We start from the raw sequence: 19,893 nt of genomic DNA on the forward strand, positions 1-19,893 counted from the left end.
TGGACACAGTAACAATTTTATTCTCTCTGTTTCTTTCCTTCCTTCTTTCCTCCTTTCCCTTGTTCCCTCTCAATGTCTCCATCATTTATTCTCCCTTACTATATCATTAGACTTCTTCCTGTCCCACATCTGTGGAAGAGTATATAAATACACACCCACACATATATAAAACTCCCATGTATTACTATATATATTCATGCATTCATATATATATATATACACATAACCCTAGTGCCTCTCTACCCCTCCTTATGCTATGTCTTTTCAGGCTATTACTCTAAATGCCTTCCCACCCCTGTTCTATCTTCCTATTTGGTGACTTTCACCGCCTACTTCCTGAGGAATCTCAGGAAGTGACTTAAAAGCCTCTCAACCTGAAAAACCCCATTTATATCTGTTTTACATATTGCTATTCTTCAAAAGATTAACTGAAGAAAAGATTCCATATGTCAACTATGCATGAAAACCACGGGTGGGGCCAAGCTGGGCATCCATTTTTTCCTAGTACTCATTTGTCTTTTCATATTATGCTTGAGCATCAGAAGGTCTTCTCTTTACTCAAAATGATCACATAGTCATCTCTGCCAGTCAAAACACTCATCCTTCAAGTTTTTCCCAATGTCCCAATTCTGTGCTGCACTTTCTGGTTCCCCAAATGTGAATCATCTTTTCTAAAAGTTCCTTCTATAGCTTGTTGAACCTCTATTACTCCTTGTATTTGAACTACTTATGAGCCTGTCCCCATTTTACACACCAGATATAATTTCTCTAGTATTCTTGCCTGGAGAATTCTATGGACAGAGAAGCCTGGCAGGCTACAGTCCATGGGGTCACGAAGAGTTGGACATGACTAAGTGACAAACACTTTCATTTTCACTTAATGAATCAGACCTCAGTATTATCTGATGAGCCTAACTTAAAGTAGGTACTGAATTAAGACTTGAGGGGTTGAATTTTTAAAAATCAATATAACTTACTCTATTCCTATTTTCTACTTCAGTATTTGATTTCTATGGGAATTAGTATTTGGCAGTAGAAGTGACAATTGAATATTCTTGCCATACTTATGAATGCATACTCTTTTATTAATGTAAAGAGTGAAAATAGAGAAATGTGCTAAGGGGTAAAATGTGGTCAGCTGTATAGAATTCATATATCAAGAATATAGATGCTGGGAAAGATTGAGGGCAGGAGAAGCAGGAGAGAGGATGAAATGGTTGGATGGCATCACTGACTCTATGGACATGAGTTTGAGCAAACTCTGGAATATAGTGAAGGACAGAGAAGCCTGGCGTGCTGCAGTCCATGGCGTCGCAAACAGCTGGATATGACTAAGCGACTGAACAACAGCAATATAGAATTCATAAGGCTTAAAGAATGTTTAAGACCATCTGGAAAGTTGACTTCCTAAAGTTATATTTAATTTTGCACCTAAATTATATTCACAAGTATATACACATAAGAGAGAACTATACAGTTGTTTTTAGAAATGGGGGGAAATCTATGTGAATTAATTCAGAGTGATTTCTAGGATATACTGCTAAGTGGAAAAAAATGCCTTAGAACATTATATACAGATAAAATTGAAACCCCCTTCATGATAAAATCATCAAAAAGCTAGGAATAAAAGGGAATGTCCTCAACTTGGTAAAAAAATTATCTAAGAAAAACTCATAGCTAACATCATACATAATGGTTAAAGATTGAAAGCTTTCCTCCTAAGATAAGGAATAAGACAATAATATCCATTCTCACTGTTTCTATTCAACCATGTACTATAGGGTCTAGCTAGGGCAATTGGACAAGAAAAAGTAATAAAAGGCATCCAGAATGAAAAGAGAATGTTAAATTTATCTCTTTTTGCAGAAGACATAATCTTTTACATAGAAGATCCTAAGGAATTTACAAGCTTAGCAAGGTTGCAAGATAAAAGATCAACTGTATTTCTATAAACTAATAATGAACACTGAAAATGAAACTACCAATTCCATTTACAATAATATAAAAATAATAAAATATTTTAGAATTAATTTAACAAGAGAAGTACAGAACCTGTACACTGAAAACTATAAAATATTGTTGAAAGAAATTAAAGAGGACATAAATGAAAAGACTTCCCATGTTCACAGATCAGAAGATTTAATACTGTTAAGATGGTAATAGTATTCAAACTGATTTATAGGTTCAATGCAATCTCTGTCAAAGTCCCAAATGGCTTTATTTTTTCAGAAATTGACAAGCTGATCCTAAAATTCATGTGAAAATGCAAAGGACCTGAAATAGCTAAAGCAGTCTTGAAAAAGAACAAAGTTGGAAGACTCGTATTTAATTTCAAAACTTATCACAACTCTACAGTGATCAAAACACAGTGGTACTGACATGAAAACAAACATATAAATCAGTGGAATAGAATTAAAAGTCCAGAAATACACTCCTACATTATGGTCTATTGATTTCTGTTAAGGGTGCCAGGACAGTTCAATGGGGAAAGATGAGTACTAGGACAGCTGGATTACTACACTCAAAAGAATGGAATTGGACCCCCTATCTTATACTACATATAAAAATTAACTATAAATGAATCATAGACCTGAAAGTAAGAGCTATAACTACAAAACATTTTAAAGAAAACAGGAGTAAATTTTTGTGACTTTGGATTAAACAGTGGATTCTTAATTATTAATATAAAACCAAAAGAACAAGTGAAAAAAGAAAAATAGGTAAATTGGACACATCAAAATGAAAAACTTCTGTTTCAAAGAACACCATCAAGAAAGTAAGAAGATGAGCTTCATAATAAAAGAAACTATTTGCCAATCATATACTTGATAAGGAACTTGTATTCAGAATATGCAAATAACTCTTACAACTCAGGAACAAAAAAATTCCAACTTTATAAAAGGGCAAAGGATTTGAATAGACATTTCTTTAATATATACATACGAATAGCCAATAAGCACATGGAAATATGCTCAATGTCACATTGTAAGTAATTAGAAAAATACAAATCAAAGCCACGATGAGATATCATTTTACCCTACTAGGGTGGCTAAAATTAAAAAGACAAAAATAAGTGTTAGCAAACTCAAAACATACATATGTCCTTAGAAAAACTTATACTTAAATGTTCATGGCAGTATTATTTATAATAGTCAAAAAGTAAAAACAACCCAAAGTCTGTCAATTGATAAATGGATAAATAAAATGTGGTATATACATATACTAGATTACTCAGTTCAGTTTAGTCTCTCAGTCGTGTCCGACTCTTTGCGACCCCATGATCACAGCACACCAGGCCTCCTTGTCAATCACCAACTCTCGGAGTTCACTCAAACTCATGTCCATTGAGTCAGTGATGCCATCCAGCCATCTCATTCTCTGTCGTCCCCTTCTCCTCCTACCCCCAATCCCTCCCAGCATCAGAGTCTTTTCCAGTGAGTCAACTTGTTGCATGAAGTGACCAAAGTATTGCAGTTTCAGCTTCAGCATCAGTCCTTCCAATGAACACCCAGGATTGATCTCCTTTTGAATGGACTGGTTGAATCTCCTTGCAGTCCAAGGGACTCTCAAGAGTCTTCTCCAGCACCACAGTTCAAAAGCATCAATTCTTCGGCGATCAGCTTTCTTCACAGTCCAACTCTCACATCCATACATGACCACGGGAAAAACCATAGCCTTGACTAGACGGACATTTGTTGGCAAAGTAATGTCTCTGCTTTTTAACATACTATCTAGGTTGGTCATAACTTTCCTTCCAAGGAATAAGCATCTTTTAATTTCATGGCTGCAATCAGTATCCGCAGTGATTTTGGAGCCCCAAAAAATAAAGTCTGACACGGTTTCCACTGTTTTTCCATCTATTTCCCATGAAGTGATGGGACCAGATGCCATGATCTTCGTTTTCTGAATGTTGAGCTTCAAGCCAACCTTTTCACTCTCCTCTTTCACTTTCATCAAGAGGCTTTTGAGTTCCTCTTCACTTTCTGCCATAAGGGTGGTGTCATCTGCTTATCTGAGGTTATTGATATTTCTCCCAGCAATCTTGATTCCAGCTTGTGCTTCTTCCAGCCCAGCGTTCCTCATGATATACTCTGCATATAAGTTAAATAAGCAGGTTGACAATATACAACCTTGACGTATTCCTTTTCCTATTTGGAACCAGTCTGTTGTTCCATGTCCAGTTCTGCTGTTGCTTCCTGACCTGCATACAGGTTTCTCAAGAGGCAGGTCAGGTGGTCTGGTATTCCCATCTCTTTCAGAATGTTCCACAGTTTCTTGTGATCCACACAGTCAAAGGCTTTGGCATAGTAGATGAAGCAGAAATAGAAGTTTTTCTGGAACTCTCTTGCTTTCTCCATAATCCAGTGTATGTTGGCAATTTGATCTCTGGTGCCTTTTCTAAAACCTGCTTGAACATCTGGAAGTTCATGGTTCACGTATTGCTGAAGCCTGGCTTGGAGAATTTTGAGCATGACTTTACTAGTGTGTGAGATGAGTGCAATTGTGTGGTAGTTTGAGCATTCTTTGGTATTGCCTTTCTTTGGGATTGGAATGAAGACTGACCTTTTCCAGTCCTGTGGCCACTGCTGAGTTTTCCAAATTTGTTGGCATATTGAGTGCAGCACTTTCACAGCATCATCTTTCAGGATTTGAAATAGCTCAATTGGAATTCCATCACCTCCACTGGCTTTGTTCGTAGTGATGCTCTCTAAGGCCCACTTGACTTCACATTCCAAGATGTCTGGCTCTAGGTCAGTGATCATGTTATCGTGACTATCTTGGTCGTGAAGATCTTTTTTGTACAGTTCTTCTTGTTGCCACCTCTTTTTAATATCTTCTGCTTCTGTTAGGTCCATACCATTTCTGTCCTTTATCGAGCCCATCTTTGCATGAAATGCTCCCTTGGCATCTCTAATTTTCTTGAAGAGATCTCTTGTTTTTCCTATTCTGTTGTTTTCCTCTATTTCTTTGCATGGATCGCTGAGGAAGGCTTTCTTATCTCTCCTTGCTATTCTTTGGAACTCTGCATTCAGATGCTTATCTCTTTCCTTTTCTCCTTTGCTTTTCGCTTCTCTTCTTTTCACAGCTATTTGTAAGGCCTCCTCAGACAGCCATTTTGCTTTTTTACATTTCTTTTCCATGGGGATGGTCTTGGTCCCTGTCTCCGGTACAATGTCACGAACCTCCGTCCATAGTTCATCAGGTACTCTATCTATCAGATCTAGTCCCTTAAATCTATTTCTCACTTCCACTGTATAATCATAAGGAATTTGATTTAGGTCATATCTGAATGGTCTAGTGGTTTTCCCTACTTTCTTCAATTTAAGGCTGAATTTGGCAATGAGTTCATTAACGCTGAAGAAGCCAAAGTTGAACGGTTCTATGAAGACCTACAAGACCTTTTAGAACTAAAACCCAAAAAAGATGTCCTTTTCATTATAGGGGACTGGAATGCAAAAGTAGGAAGTCAAGAAACACCAGGAGTAACAGGCAAATTTGGCCTTGGAGCACGGAATGAAGCAGGGCAAAGGCTAATAGAGTTTTGCCAAGAGAACACACTGGTCATAGCAAACACCCTCTTCCAACAACACAAGAGAAGACTCTACACATGGACATCACCTGATGGTCAACACCGAAATCAGACTGATTATATTCTTTGCAGCCAAAGATGGAGAAGCTCTATACAGTTAGAAAAACAAGACCAGGAGCTGACTGTGGCTCAGATCATGAACTACATTACTATTCATCAGTAAAAAGCAAAACAAAAAGAAAACGAAGTACTGGTACATGCTACTATATGGATGAAACTTGAAAACACTGTGCCTAAGTGAAAAAATTCTGACATAAAAGGCCATATGTTGTACAATTCAATTTATATGAAATGTCTAGAATAGGGAAGTCTATAGAGACAGAAAGTGGATTACTGGTTGCTAAGAGATGAGGAAAGTGGGGGGTGAGGATTGACTGCTAGTGGACACAGGATTTCTTTTTGAGAATGAGGAAATATTCTGGAATTAGATGGTGGTGATGATGGTATGATCCTGCAATTTATATATGAAAGAGGTGAATTTTATGTTATGTGAAATTATATCTCAATAACAACTAAAAAGTTCAAGAGAATATATTTTGTGTTACCTTTTGTGACAAAAAGAAGAGCAAATGTATGCTTACTTTTGCAAAAAGAAATACAGGAATGATAAAACAGAAAACAATGGAATCATTTATCTTACAAAGAGTAGGAGTGGAGGAAAAGGCTATTTTCTGCTGGTTGATTCTAGCTAGTCAATATTACAGCATTACATACAATGGAAAAATTAAAATTATTAGCAAACCTCTGTAAATTAACAGACCCAGTAAGAATCTGATCATGTGTTACTATGTATTAGGAAAGGAGAAAGGGAGGGGAAGAGGGAAGGAAAGAAAATAAAAAGATAGAGGGAAATGGTCAAAAAAGGAGAAAGGGAAGGAGGGAAATGGAAGGATGGGAAGAAAGAAAGTAGGGAGGAGTATCAAAGTGAGGGAGGGGAAGCGGGGTGGAGAGAGAATGGGGCAGCCTGACAGTAGTGGTCGCATGCCTCAGGCTTCTCTTACAGCTGACCTTGACATCAGCAGGACAGCTCCCACGGGGAGTGTGATAGAAGGATGCCTGCTGGACAGCCACCATTAAAGCATTCTTCTGAGTAGCCTGGCATGCTAGGATCACTTGCATATTTTCCACTCCTGAATGGCACAAGAGCTAAAGGAAGAAAATGTGAAAGTAATTAGGAATTTCTCTCATATAGAAAGAGATTAAGTAGAGGGTGGGGATCACCACTCACTCAACACATAAATATATGGATCAAACTGTTGGATTTGCCGAGACCCTTGCTCCTCAGAGACAAGCCTAAAGCTGGTTTCCCCCTAAGCAGTATTTCATCCTGTGAAGGTAGGCTCTAGGCCTAATTGCTCTGTATCTGGACACCATCAGGTTTCCCCAGTTGTCAGATATAGGATGCATAGGCTCTGATGAACTAGCAAACATACACTTAAAGGCAGGCTCTTGTAAAATGCCAACATTAGATTAATGTTTAAAACATACACACACAAATACAAACCTGCACATACACATACAGAAGCAAAAAAGTCCATCTGAGTGGTAGGGAAAAATAACACCACGTTTGAAAACATCACTAGACTGCCAGGGAAGTCCCAACATGGGTTTCTTTTTAATACCAAATAGAGGTTATCTCAAGGGGTATTACATGTCAGTCAAGGCAAGCCATCATCATTATTTATGAAGGTGGAACCTTTTCTTGTACATGGGGTCAAACCAATATGAACTAAACATTATACTTTTTAAGGAATATGCAAACAAGTTGCTTAATTTTACTTTAGTTTCCTTTTTAGAAAAAAAAAATTTTACCTTAAGAATGGCTTCCTTTGTATAAAAACTAAATTTGCCAATTTGGTTATCATCCACTTCAGAGATAGCTAAGACAAGAGTAGCAGGAGAATATCTGCAAGAAGAAACATGATGTTGTTTTGATGTGCCATACAGTGAGTCAGGAGATGCCTGTTCTGAAGGGACAGAGTGACGTGATCAGTAGTAACAGCAAGGACAGATTTTACACAAGACTTAGTATTTCCATCCAAAAGTTGAAGGGCTCCAGGGTCTTTTCAGTCCTCATTGGCCTCAATCTTCTTGCAGTTTGGTTGTGGTAACCATCTATCTCAGACTTTCTGAAATTCTTTTCTCATGATCACTATTCCTTTGCTGTCTTCCGTATTTCCTCTTAGCTTCTTGACCTCATTTGCACAGGCCCCTCACTGACTTGGCCCCATTTATTCACTTCCTAAATGCTATCTCGTTCTCACTCTCTCCCATGGCTCCAACAATCATCTAAATGGTCTTTGCAGCCATGTTTCTGCCTTGAGACATGGTCCTTCATTCATAACTATAAGACTTTGTCAAGTAATTGAATATCTGGGAATCTTGGTTTCTTCATCTGTAAATGGAAATATCACCTATCTTAACGGAGATAATATGCATGAATGTGCTTCTCAAAAATGTAAGTCACTATGCTCATGGTTGGATGGCATCACCGACTCAATGGACATGAGTTTAAACAAGCTCTGAGAGACAGTGAAGGACAGGGAAGACTGGCGTGCTGCAGTCCATGAGGTCACAAAGAGTTGGATCTGATTTAGCGACTGAACGACAACAATAATGCTCATGTTTGGTATATGTTGTTGTAACGGCACTCCAAAGTGATAACTTGAAGGAATTAACATACATAAAACAAATGCAAAATCAAGATACAAGTTCCTTGGATGTAAAAACCTTCCCCTGGTAATTCAAAAAGTGCTTCAGATCTTGAAGGATCTCTGGGTCATCATTGGGAGGACCACACAGAGCATTCAGACAGTTTGTGTTGATTGGTTGATTCTGGCTGAACAAAATATGGCCCATTTTCACAGCAGTGTAAAATAACAGCTCTGGCAGGAGGCCCTTGATGATCCAGAGAACAGCTTGGCTCCAGGTTGGAGACCTAGCCTCGTTTGAGGCCCAATCACACTTCCTGCCTTCAGCTTCTGTGAGATATCTTTGTATCTTTACAATAAATCACCTTTTTGGTTTAGGTTATATGACAGGATACAGCATGGGGGATTTTGCTTTCAGGGGACAAGTGGCAATGGCTGGAGACATTTTTGATCATCACAAATGAGGGAAAGCATACTGCTGACATCTGGTAGGTAGAGATTGGGAATGTTATTAAACTACCTCTGATGTAAAGAACAGCCCTCGCCAAGAGTTTTCCAACCTCAAATTTCAAATTTCTGAGGTTTAGAAATTCACTCTGTGGTCCTAACCCCTTCATTCCAGCCTATGCTCTCTCCTTTAGCATACTGCTATACTTTGAGCAGTGATACACAACAGCAAAGCAAAGGTGACCTTCCCTCCAGCTCTGCCTTCCTTGGGGTGGGACTCATCAGGAATCTCCAGGACAGAGCTAAGACCCTCAGGGGAAGACAGACAAGGAAAGAAGAGGGAGATGAGTTTATCCCTGGTACACGTCAAAGACTGACTTTGTATGGGGGGAAAAGATTCCTTTCCCCCACTGAGTAGGTTCTGGTCTGTTACTAGTAAGAGTGTTTTCTTTTGGGCAATGGGCTAAACCCATGGGGCATGAAAAAGAGGTTTCACCGGTTTGAGTTGGCTTCTTATACGGGCAAACAAAAGAACCTGACAGAAATATTGCCATACATGTTAGATATACATTGCATTAGAGTTTTGAGGAAACAGTTGCTCAAAAAGTTTGACTGACTTTTTCCTGGTCCCAGGGAAAGTAAGAGCAGGGACCTGGGCAGGGATCCATGATTCTTGCCCCATCAGACCAACCCTCACACCCCTTTCTATCTGGAAGCAACATGGTCACCCTGGGCTGTTGCTGAGCCTAAGATTCCATCCATTTGAGCTCTCTATCTGATTCTTCCATTTTTCAGTTATTTGATGTTTTTAATCCAATTATCCCCCTTGATTGAGATCGTATTTTTTCCCATCCTATTAAAAAAGAAAGGAAAAGAAAATATTGACATCATGGCAGATGGATTTATAAGGGAGAGAGTTTAGAATGCAATTGCATTTGTGGTGCTGACAGAAATTATTTTTCACTGCCATTCTACTGTTTCATTATTTTTACTTTGATTCTCTCAAGGCTCACCTGTCTACGCAGTCACTGTCCTCCAGCAGAGAGGTTATAAAGACAGGAGGTGGATGGACCACCTTGTCATTGTGTGATGCAGATTCAAAGTGAACAGGCCTCAGATACAAATGGAACTCTTCAAAACCCATCTCGCACGCCAAATCCTTATAGAGACTAAAAGAGAAAAAAAAAAAAGCCAAGAACATTTGCTGTTAACTTCCCTAAAAGGAAAGTAAGTGGTAAGAAAACTAAGCCATCTGAATAAGCACAAAAGCAAAAGTCAAAACCAAAGTAAGCCAAGTCCAGTGTGAAGTGAATGAGTCACAAAGGTTTTGAGTCTGCCCTCAGCTATGATGGTTAAAGATAGTAGTTAAGGTAGGAGGAGATATGCTTGGGCACTTCCCCAACTCTCATTTCCTGCAAGCTGGCTTCTGTCTTCCGAGCACTTCTGAGGTCACCAGTATTGCTCTCAGTAGAAAGTTAACCATTTTTTTCTCAGAGATCCTCTGGGCTGGCCTGTCTGCTCCTTGAATCATTTTGTTCTCCTGAATCTAGGATCTCCATGCTTCTGCCTCATAACCATTCTGTCTTCACTGGCTTCTCCTTTTTTTTTCTGAAGCAGGCTTCCCCCACCACCCATGCCATGCCATGCCATTGGCCTTGTTGGAGACCCTGTAGGACCCCGTGCAGGCCACCCAGATGGCTTGGGAAGGGGACTCCCACCAGCTGCTCCCTCAGGCTGTTGATGACACAGTTGCTGATTGCTCTGATGGACCTCAAAGAGCTGCACCCATGCCATGCCAGGGCCCTGGCTGGGGGGGACCAAGCACCACTGCCCAGATCCCGCCACTGCTGCTGCCACTGCTTTCTGGCTTCTCCTCTTAATTTTCAAATTCCTGGTGTTTCCTGGGGTTCCAAACCCAGTCCTCTTCTCACCTTCCCCATGTCCTCCTTGGGAAGTCTGTCATTCGACTCTGGGCCATTACCATCATCTCCCCTTTGTGTAAGAACCTGTGACCCCATCTCTGTTCTCCTTCAACTCTGAGCTCTACTCCCCCATGACTTGCAGCCAGGCTCCATTCAGATGTCGCTGTGGCATTTCAGCCTTCTGTGTTTAGAATTCCTTCCCTTCTTCTCTTATCCCCATTTTAACACATTTCGTCATGTTGAGAAGTTGGTACATTAAAGCTGAGTTCAAATGGCACCTACATTAGTTTGCTAGGCTGCTGTGAAACAGTACCAAGAACTGGGGGTGGTGGTGCTTAAACAACAGAAACCTGTCTCAGTTCTGGAGGACAGAAGTCCAAGATCAAAGTGTTGCAGGGCTGGTTCCTTCCAAGGGTTTTGAGTGAAGGATCTGTTCTAGGTTCTCTCCTCATCTTATAGATGTGCATCTCATCTTTATGGCTTCACACAGTTTTCCTTCTGGATATATCTGTGTCCAAACCAGATCTTCTTAGAAGGACACCAGATATACTACATAGAAGCCCACTCTAATAACTTCATTTTATCTGTAAAGACTCTATCTGCAAATAAGGTCACATTCTGAGGTACTAGGGCTTCAGTTCAGTTCAGTCGCTCAGTCGTGTCCGACTCTCCGCGACCCCATGAATCACAGCACGCCAGGCCTCCCTGTCCATCACCAAGTCCTGGAGTACACTCAAACTCATGTCCAAAGAGTCAGTGATGCCATCCAGCCATCTCATTCTCCGTCGTCCCCTTTTCCTCCGGCCCCCAACCTTTCCTAGCATCAGAGTCTTTTCCAGTGAGTCAACTCGTCGCATGAGGTGGCCAAAGTATTGCAGTTTCAGCTTTAGCATCAGTCCCTCCAATGAACATCCAGGATTGATCTCCTTTAGAATGGACTGGTTGGATCTCCTTGCAGTATAAGGGACTCTCAAGAGTCTTCTCCAACACCACAGTTCAAAAGCATCGATTCTTCTGCGATCAGCCTTCTTCACAGTCCAACTCTCACATCCATACATGACCACGAAAAACCATTGCCTTGACTAGACGGACCTTGGTTGGCAAAGTAATGTCTCTGATTTTGAATATACTATCAAGGTTGGTCATAACTTTCCTTCCAAGGAGTAAGCGTCTTTTAATTTCATGGCTGCAATCAGCATCTGCAGTGATTTTGGAGCCCAAAAAAACAAAGTCTGACACTGTTTCCACTGTTCTTCCATCTATTTCCCATGAAGTGATGGGACCAGATGCCATGATCTTTGTTTTCTGAATGTTGAGCTTCAAGCCAACCTTTTCACTCTCCTCTTTCACTTTCATCAAGAGGCTTTTGAGTTCCTCTTCACTTTCTGCCATAAGGGTAGTGTCATCTGCATATCTGAGGTTATTGATATTTCTTCCAGCAATCTTGATTCCAGCCTGTGCTTCTTCCAGCCCAGCGTTCCTCATGATGTACTCTGCATATAAGTTAAATAAGCAAGGTGACAATATACAACCTTGACGTACACCTTTTCCTATTTGGAACCAGTCTGTTGTTCCATGTCCAGTTCTAACTGTTGCTTCCTGACCTGCATACAGGTTTCTCAAGAGGCAGGTCAGGTGGTCTGGGATTCCCTTCTATTTCAGAATGTTCCACAGTTTATTGTGATCCACACAGTCAAAGGCTTTGGCATAGTCAACGAAGCAGAAATAGATGTTTTTCTGAAACTCTCTTGCTTTCTCCATGATCCAGCGGATGTTGGCAATTTGATCTCTGGTGCCTCTGCCTTTTCTAAAACCTGCTTGAACATATGGGAGTTCACGGTTTACATACTGCTGAAGCCTGGCTTGGAGAATTTTGAGCATGACTTTACTAGCGTGTGAGATGAGTGCAATTGTCCGGTAGTTTGAGCATTCTTTGGCATTGCCTTTCTTTGGGATTGGAATGAAGACTGACCTCTTCCAGTCCTGTGGCCACTGCTGAGTTTTCCAAATCTGCTGGCATATTGAGTGCAGCACTTTCACAGCATCGTCTTTCAAGACTTGAAATAGCTCAACTGGAATTCCATCACCTCCACTAGCTTTGTTCGTAGTGATGCTTTCTAAGGCCCACTTGACTTCACATTCCAAGATGTCTGGCTCTAGGTCAGTGATCACATTATCGTGACTATCTTGGTCGTGAAGATCTTTTTTGTACAGTTCTTCTGTGTATTCCTGCCACCTCTTCTTAATATCTTCTGCTTCTGTTAGGTCCATACCATATCTGTCCTTTATAGAGCCCATCTTTGCATGAAATGTTCCCTTGGAATCTCTAATTTTCTTGAAGAGGTCTCTTGTTTTTCCTATTCTGTTGTTTTCCTCTATTTGTTTGCATTGATCACTGAGGAAGGCTTTCTTATCTCTCCTTGCTATTCTTTGGAACTCTGCATTCAGATGCTTATATCTTTCCTTTTCTCCTTTGCTTTTCGCTTCTCTTCTTTTCACAGCTATTTGTAAGGCCTCCTCAGACAGCCATTTCACTCTTTTGCATTTCTTTTCCATGGGGATGGTCTTGGTCCCTGTCTCCTGTACAATGTCATGAACCTCCGTCCAGAGTTCATCAGGCACTCTATCAATCAGATCTAGTCCCTTAAATCTATTTCTCACTTCCACTGTATAATCATAAGGGATTTGATTGAGGTCATATCTGAATGGTCTAGTGGTTTTCCCAACTTTCTTCAATTTAAGTCTGAACTTTGCAATAAGGAGTTCATGATCTGAGCCACAGTCAGCTCCTGGTCTTGTTTTCGCTAACTGTATACAGCTTCTCCATCTTTGGTTGCAAAGAATATAATCAATCTGATTTCGGTGTTGACCATCTGGTGATGTCCATGTGTAGAGTCTTCTCTTATGTTGTTGGAAGAGGGTGTTTGCTATGACCAGTGCATTCTCTTGACAAAACTCTTAGCCTTTGCCCTGCTTCATTCCGTGCTCCAAGGCCAAATGAGTTTAGGGTTTGAATATTTGAATTTTGGAGGTACATAATCATCCCTAGGCCTTCTTCTGTGGAGCTTTCTCTGATTCACTTAGAAAGAATGAAATACTCCACTTCCTGAGCTCCCATAGTATTTTGTTCATATGACTAGAATATCATATTAAACTTTATTAGGGGTAACTTTTACATTGTGAACTCCCTGAGACCAAGGATCAGAAATTATGAGGAGGTAGTATCATAGTGGTTAATATTATCTTGGCCCATAGTTTGATTTCTGCTTCTACTACTTTCTGGTTATGTGATCTTAGGAAAATTACTTTTCTGAGCCTCTACTTTCTTGGTGGTAAATGTTTGCAAGCTATCATATCATAAGGACATCATTAATCTATTATAACATAAGAATATTCTGAGAATTAAATGAACTCTGGAAAGTTCCCAGTACAGACCCTGGACGCAGTAGGCCCTAGATCATGGTTTATGGTGGATAATTGGACTCTGTGTCTTCAGGGACTCTCATGGGGCAGAACACAAAAACTCATATATGTTTGCAACAAATCCTTAAGTTCCGTATTTTTCCCGTTTAGGGAACATGTTCACTTAAATGTCTTACCATCCTCTCTTGCTCAAAGCAAAAACAGAACTCACCAAGCGTTCTCTCCCCCTACCTGTTGAACATTTCATACTTCCACCAGACCTGGATGCTATCACTGACTCACTCTTTCCTTTCTGAAGGGCCTCCACTGGTTCTTCCCTGCTATTCAACTCCATTACATTTGAGCAGTCAGTATCATTAGGTGCTTGATGAGGGTCAGTCTTCATACCCAATAGGATAGCATGGAAAACAACATGGACAGAGCTTTTACATTTAGGGATCTTACATTAGCAGGAAAACTAATAAACCAACATTAAGCACCTAATTAAAAGGCAATGGCTGAATGGAGAAAAAGTCCAGGTGCTTAGAGGAGAACCCAGACTAGCTGAGTAGTCAGAGAGGCCTGTTGGGAGACCTGAGAAGAAAAACAGGGAGGGTGGGAAGGTGGAAGGGAGGTCATCATTTCAGTCATTTAGAAAGCTTACTCTGGCTACTCTGGGGGCACAGATGGGGCAAGGCTTGCGGTAGGAAGATCCACAGTCTATTACCCTCCATGTGGATCGTGAGTCCCCCTACTGACCGTGCCAAGTGTACACTCTCCAGACTCATCCCTATCAGCCTATGCCGGAGGGTCAAGAGTTCCAAAAGTTTCGAAAACATCTCCAGAAGCAGCATTTGGGAATCTTGGCCTTGGTTCTGTCCTTGGTCTGCTGCAGATTTGAGTGCAAGCAGGCCTGTCTCCCCCACAAGAAAGGGATCACCCATCACTTTAGCTGAAAATAGCTGAAAGAAAACAGAATACTTTTCAAAATACAAAATAAAGAAAGAAATTTGAACATATTAAGAAATATATGTCAGCAGCACAGATTCCAGATCCAGAGTTCCTAGCCTTGAGTTCTAGCTCTGGCACTTACAAGCTGTGAGATTTAGGGCAATTCACTCAATTTAACTGTCTCTCAGTTTCATCATCTGTAAAGTGGCAGTAAGGGTAATAACAGCACCTGAAACTGCAATACTTTGGCCACCTCATGCGACGAGTTGACTCACTGGAAAAGACTCTGATGCTGGGAAAGGTTGGGGGCGGGAGGAGACGGGGACGACGGAGAATGAGATGGCTGGATGGCATCACCGACTCTGTGGACATGAGTTTGAGTGAACTCCGGGAGTTGGTGATGGACAGGGAGGCCTGGCGTGCTGTGATTCATGGGGTCGCGGAGAGTCGGACACGACTGAGCGACTGAACTGAACTGAACAGGAACTAATAAATCATAACTGTATTATAGGGTTGTTGAGAGGGTTGAGTTAAATATATGCAAAAGTGCTTTGTACATAGTATTTGCTATTATCATTATTATAAATGTTTTAAGCCAAAATAAAGAGAGAAATGACAAAGATGATCTAAATAGAAGTCTCATATATATTTCAAGTATTTTAGTGACCAATGATAATAATGATAATTTCTTATAAACTCTAATTGAAGTTTCAAAATTTTCAAGTATTTTCATGTATATTAACTCATTTTTATTTTCACAAAATCCCCATGATTTAGGAATCACGAATACTATTATGTCCATTTTATCAGTTAGGGATCTGAAGCAACACTGAAATTTTCTAAGGTCAGACAACAGTATCAAGAATAAATATAGTTTTCCTAGTTCCAAGCAGTTCTAGAGTATACCAAGCTGCCTCTTCAGGGCTCCTCTGCTCAAATCACCCAAGCCCTGGATGATTTCTGAAGTTACTACATTGTTCTTTAACATCCTCCTGCCTTGGTCTCCTCCTCTGCTCTGACATTTTTGCTAGCCTCTAATATACCACTTCCAGCAAGGACCAACTCTGGGGACCACCTCTAGTCTGTCTTTCCTGGTTTGACGTCCCAAGAGTAGATAGACTTATCTACCAAAGGCCTTGCCTACTCAAGGATGCAGTTTCTAGACAACTGAAGTCTTCCAAAGTGATAAAGAGATTTATTAATTTCCTACTTGTCTTTTGCTTGCCCTGTTTTCTGTCCCAGTACAAAAGATTAATCTGAATATTTATCATTTCCAGGTCTCAATTTGAACATATTTAAAAAAATAATAATTTAAACTGTATGGGAAATTCTCTGATGGTCCAGTGGTTAGGACTCGGTACTTTCACTACTGAGAGCCTGGGTTCAATCCCTGGTTGGGGAACTAAGATTCTGAAACCCATGCAGTGTGACAATCTATCAATCAACAAAAAATAAAACTGTGTGGCATCAATGAGAGATTAAGTAGGTAGCCCAGATATTCACTACAATTTTTAAGAGAACTAAAAATATATTTAAAAAATCTGGTATCATAATTGCTGCTGTTGTAGTCATTAAATCATGTCCGAATCTTTGCAACCCCATGGACTATAGCGCACAAGGCTCCCCTCTCCATTGGATTTCCCAGGCAAGAATACTGAAATGGGTGGCCATTTCCTTCTCAGGGGATCTTCCCGATCCACGGATGAAACCTGGGTCTCCTGCATCAGCAGGTAAATTCTTTACTATTGAGCCACCAGGGAAACCCTGGTACCACAATACAGTGTGAAAATGATCCTGAATAAATGGTAGTAGGCTGCATGGGTAATAATGTGGGGAAAATTCTGTTTTGAGCCATATCTTACACCACATACTCACACACACACACACACACATGCACACACACTCGAGGTGGAATACTGAAAGGAGTTAAATATTTTTGAAATAAAATAAAAACCTTAAGAAATTAGAAGTTAGAATAAACGAAGACAAATATGAAACAGCTGGAGGAAGTTTGGCTTTCTGGATTTAGGATAGAAGAAATCACAAAGGAAACGATAAACAGATTTGACTATATGAAAATAAGTTTCTGTTAAAAATTTAAAGACAAATTGGGGAAAATAGTTGCAGAAAATATTATGGACAAACGGTTAAAGATTTTTTAAGAAGTGCTCGTGTAAGTGGATAGGAATGATATTAGGATTCCAAGAGAACAATAAACTAAGGGGAAGAACAGAAAATTCATAAAAAATACAGCTAGTATCATGACATTTGGAAGAATATTTAATCTCAACAAATAGCAAGGAAAGAAAATTAACAGTGTAATGCCACCTTTATGTATCATATGCATATATTAGCACAGACATTATATGCTTACACCTAACACTGTAGAGTACTGCAGAACTGGTACCCTTAGACACTGCTGTTACAGTTTGGCATGACTTTTCTGGAAAGTGATCTGCCAACATGTATCCAAAGACTCAAATTTTGTTTCAGTAAATCCAATTCCAAGAATCTATCCAAAGGAATTGATTCAAAATATGGTAAAATCTGTGAGCATAGAGATATATCTTATGGAATTTTTAATAGTAATAAAATATTGGAAATTACTTGAATGCCCATTGATAGGGAAATGGTTGGATAAATTATCATTCACCACTTAAAGGAATTTTGTGGTCATAAAGGTTAAGTATAAAGAGTATTAGCAACATGGAAGAATATATAATATGATGCAACTGAGAAAAACAAGAGATAGTATATGAAGGATATGATTAGAAAGAACTATGTAAAATATGTATATAAAGAATACTTGAATTCAGAAAAATAAAGATTACAAATGCATTTGAGAGGTTATATTTAGGGTAATTTTCTGTTTTCCTCTTCTGCTAAAACTCTGAATTCTATTTTTTGATCAACTTAAAATTAATTTAAAAGGAAATAAACTTCTGTTTGAACTGGAGAAGATGGGAGGCTGAGATAGACCTGTGGAACCGATATTTTTGGCAGCTGAAGCCTTGAAATTTCCCTTATCTTATAGCAAGTACCCACAGAGAGTAAGGTCAAATCAGAAACCCAGGTCTCCTGCATTGTAGGTGGATTCTTTACCAACGGCGCTATCAGGAAAACCGAGGTTAATGGCAGGGCTGAGCTTAGTCCCAATCACTGACCCCTCACTCAGCTGTCTCTCCTATACCAGATTTTAGCTCAGGACAAAACAGTACATTTTAGGAAGAATCTTAGAAAGAAAAAAAATTAATTAAAAAATATATATTGTTAAACTATAACAAACCAGAAAATACTTTCCCCCTACCTGTGTACATTTCCCTTTAAAGGATAACTGTAGCAGCACCCCGATAAACTGGAAACGTTGACCAAAATGAACAAAAAAACCCATAAAAATGTTGGCAAGCCCTAGGACTATGATCTATCTCTGGCCAAACAGGAGGGGAATAGAGCCAAACAAAAACAAAGCTAAGTAGTAACATCTGGGAGGAAACATTCTCTTTGCCAAGGACCCACCTAACCCCTTCAGAGAACCTACATCTTTCTGGAGCTGTGCACTGTACCAGGACTCGGGCTTGGCTGGGGTGAGCCACACATCCAGGGCCAGCTGCAAAACACGTCTCTCCAGCGAGGTGAGGGCACTGGCTGATGTGGGCCTGCAAGTGTGGCGGGCCTCCCTGAGGAGATGCTCGAGGGCGCTGGGGATACAGGACGCCAGGCCCAGGGAAGGGTGGAACTCCAGCAGATAAATGTTTTTCAAAGCCGAGCTTAATGAAAAGAAATAATTAATGACAATTTTACATGATGAAGAACTTAATTTGTTTTCAGATCTTATATTTTTCAAGACCAATAAAACACTCTTACAATCCAGGGCATTATAAAAAACTGGAAGCTCAACAGGGCCTTAGAGGCTGTCCAGGGAGCCCATCAGGTTACACAACATGCTTTTTGCTTTAATGTGAACTTTTTTAAGACATCAGTTCAGTTCAGTTCAGTCGCTCAGTCATGTCCGACTCATCAGTTCAGTTCAGTCACTCAGTCATGTCCGACTCTTTGTGACCCCATGAATCACAGCTCGCCAGGCCTCCCTGTCCATCACCAACTCCCGGAGTTCACTCAAACTCATGTCCATCGAGTCAGTGATGCCATCCAGCCATCTCATTCTCTGTCGTCCCCTTCTCCTCCTGCCCCCAATCCCTCCCAGCATCAGTCAACTCGTCGCATGAGGTGGCCAAAGTATTGGAGTTTCAGCTTTAGCATCAGTCCTTCCAATGAACACCCAGGACTGATCTCCTTTAGAATGGACTGGTTGGATCTCCTTGCAGTCCAAGGGACTCTCAAGAGTCTTCTCCAACACCTAGTTTACTCTAAAAGCCAGTAAGAATAAGATTCAGTGTATGTCACATCTTTATGCTGTACAACTTAAATTTATATATGCGTACGTGCTAAGCTGCTTCAGTTGTGTCCAACTCTTAGTGACCCTATGGACTGTAGCCCACCATGGGATTCTCCAGGCAAGAATACTGGAGTGAGTTGCCATGCCTTCCTCCAGGGGATCTTCCTGACTCAGGGACTGAACATGCATCTCTTATGTTTCCTGCGTTGGCAAGCAAGTTCTTTACCATGAGTGCGACCTGGCAAGCTCAAATTTATACAGTGCTGTATGTCAATTGTATCTCAACAAAATAGAAAAAAAAAATCTAAAAATGTATATGGGAAACCTGTTGACATTTCATTAGCCAAATATTTGAGAACAAGATAACTTCAAAGTGTCTAAATATTAAACAAATAACTTCCATGACTATTTCTATTTTTCACCTGATTCTTTATCCCTTTTTCTTCCCAAAATGGTAATGAAGATGGTTTTTAAGTTCTGTATACAACTATTGGAATCATTCATGTTTGCCATAAAAATGTTATATTTTATAAA

The 19,893-nt window shown here is 40.1% G+C and overlaps 1 protein-coding gene across 1 annotated transcript in view; it reads right to left on the reverse strand.

Moving 5' to 3' along the window:
- Positions 1 to 19,893, reverse strand: part of LOC129561121 (uncharacterized) — a 183,306-nt gene that overhangs the window by 87,639 nt on the left and 75,774 nt on the right. The window contains 5 exon segments of the mRNA XM_055433524.2: positions 6,599 to 6,736; positions 7,403 to 7,496; positions 9,702 to 9,857; positions 14,772 to 14,974; positions 18,502 to 18,730. Coding sequence (XP_055289499.2) covers positions 6,599 to 6,736; positions 7,403 to 7,496; positions 9,702 to 9,857; positions 14,772 to 14,974; positions 18,502 to 18,730 — 820 coding nt within the window.

Source organism: Moschus berezovskii, chromosome 10, assembly GCF_049115385.1.
Source record: "Moschus berezovskii isolate FMDL1 chromosome 10, NW_MosBer_1.0, whole genome shotgun sequence".
NCBI lineage: Eukaryota > Metazoa > Chordata > Mammalia > Artiodactyla > Moschidae > Moschus > Moschus berezovskii.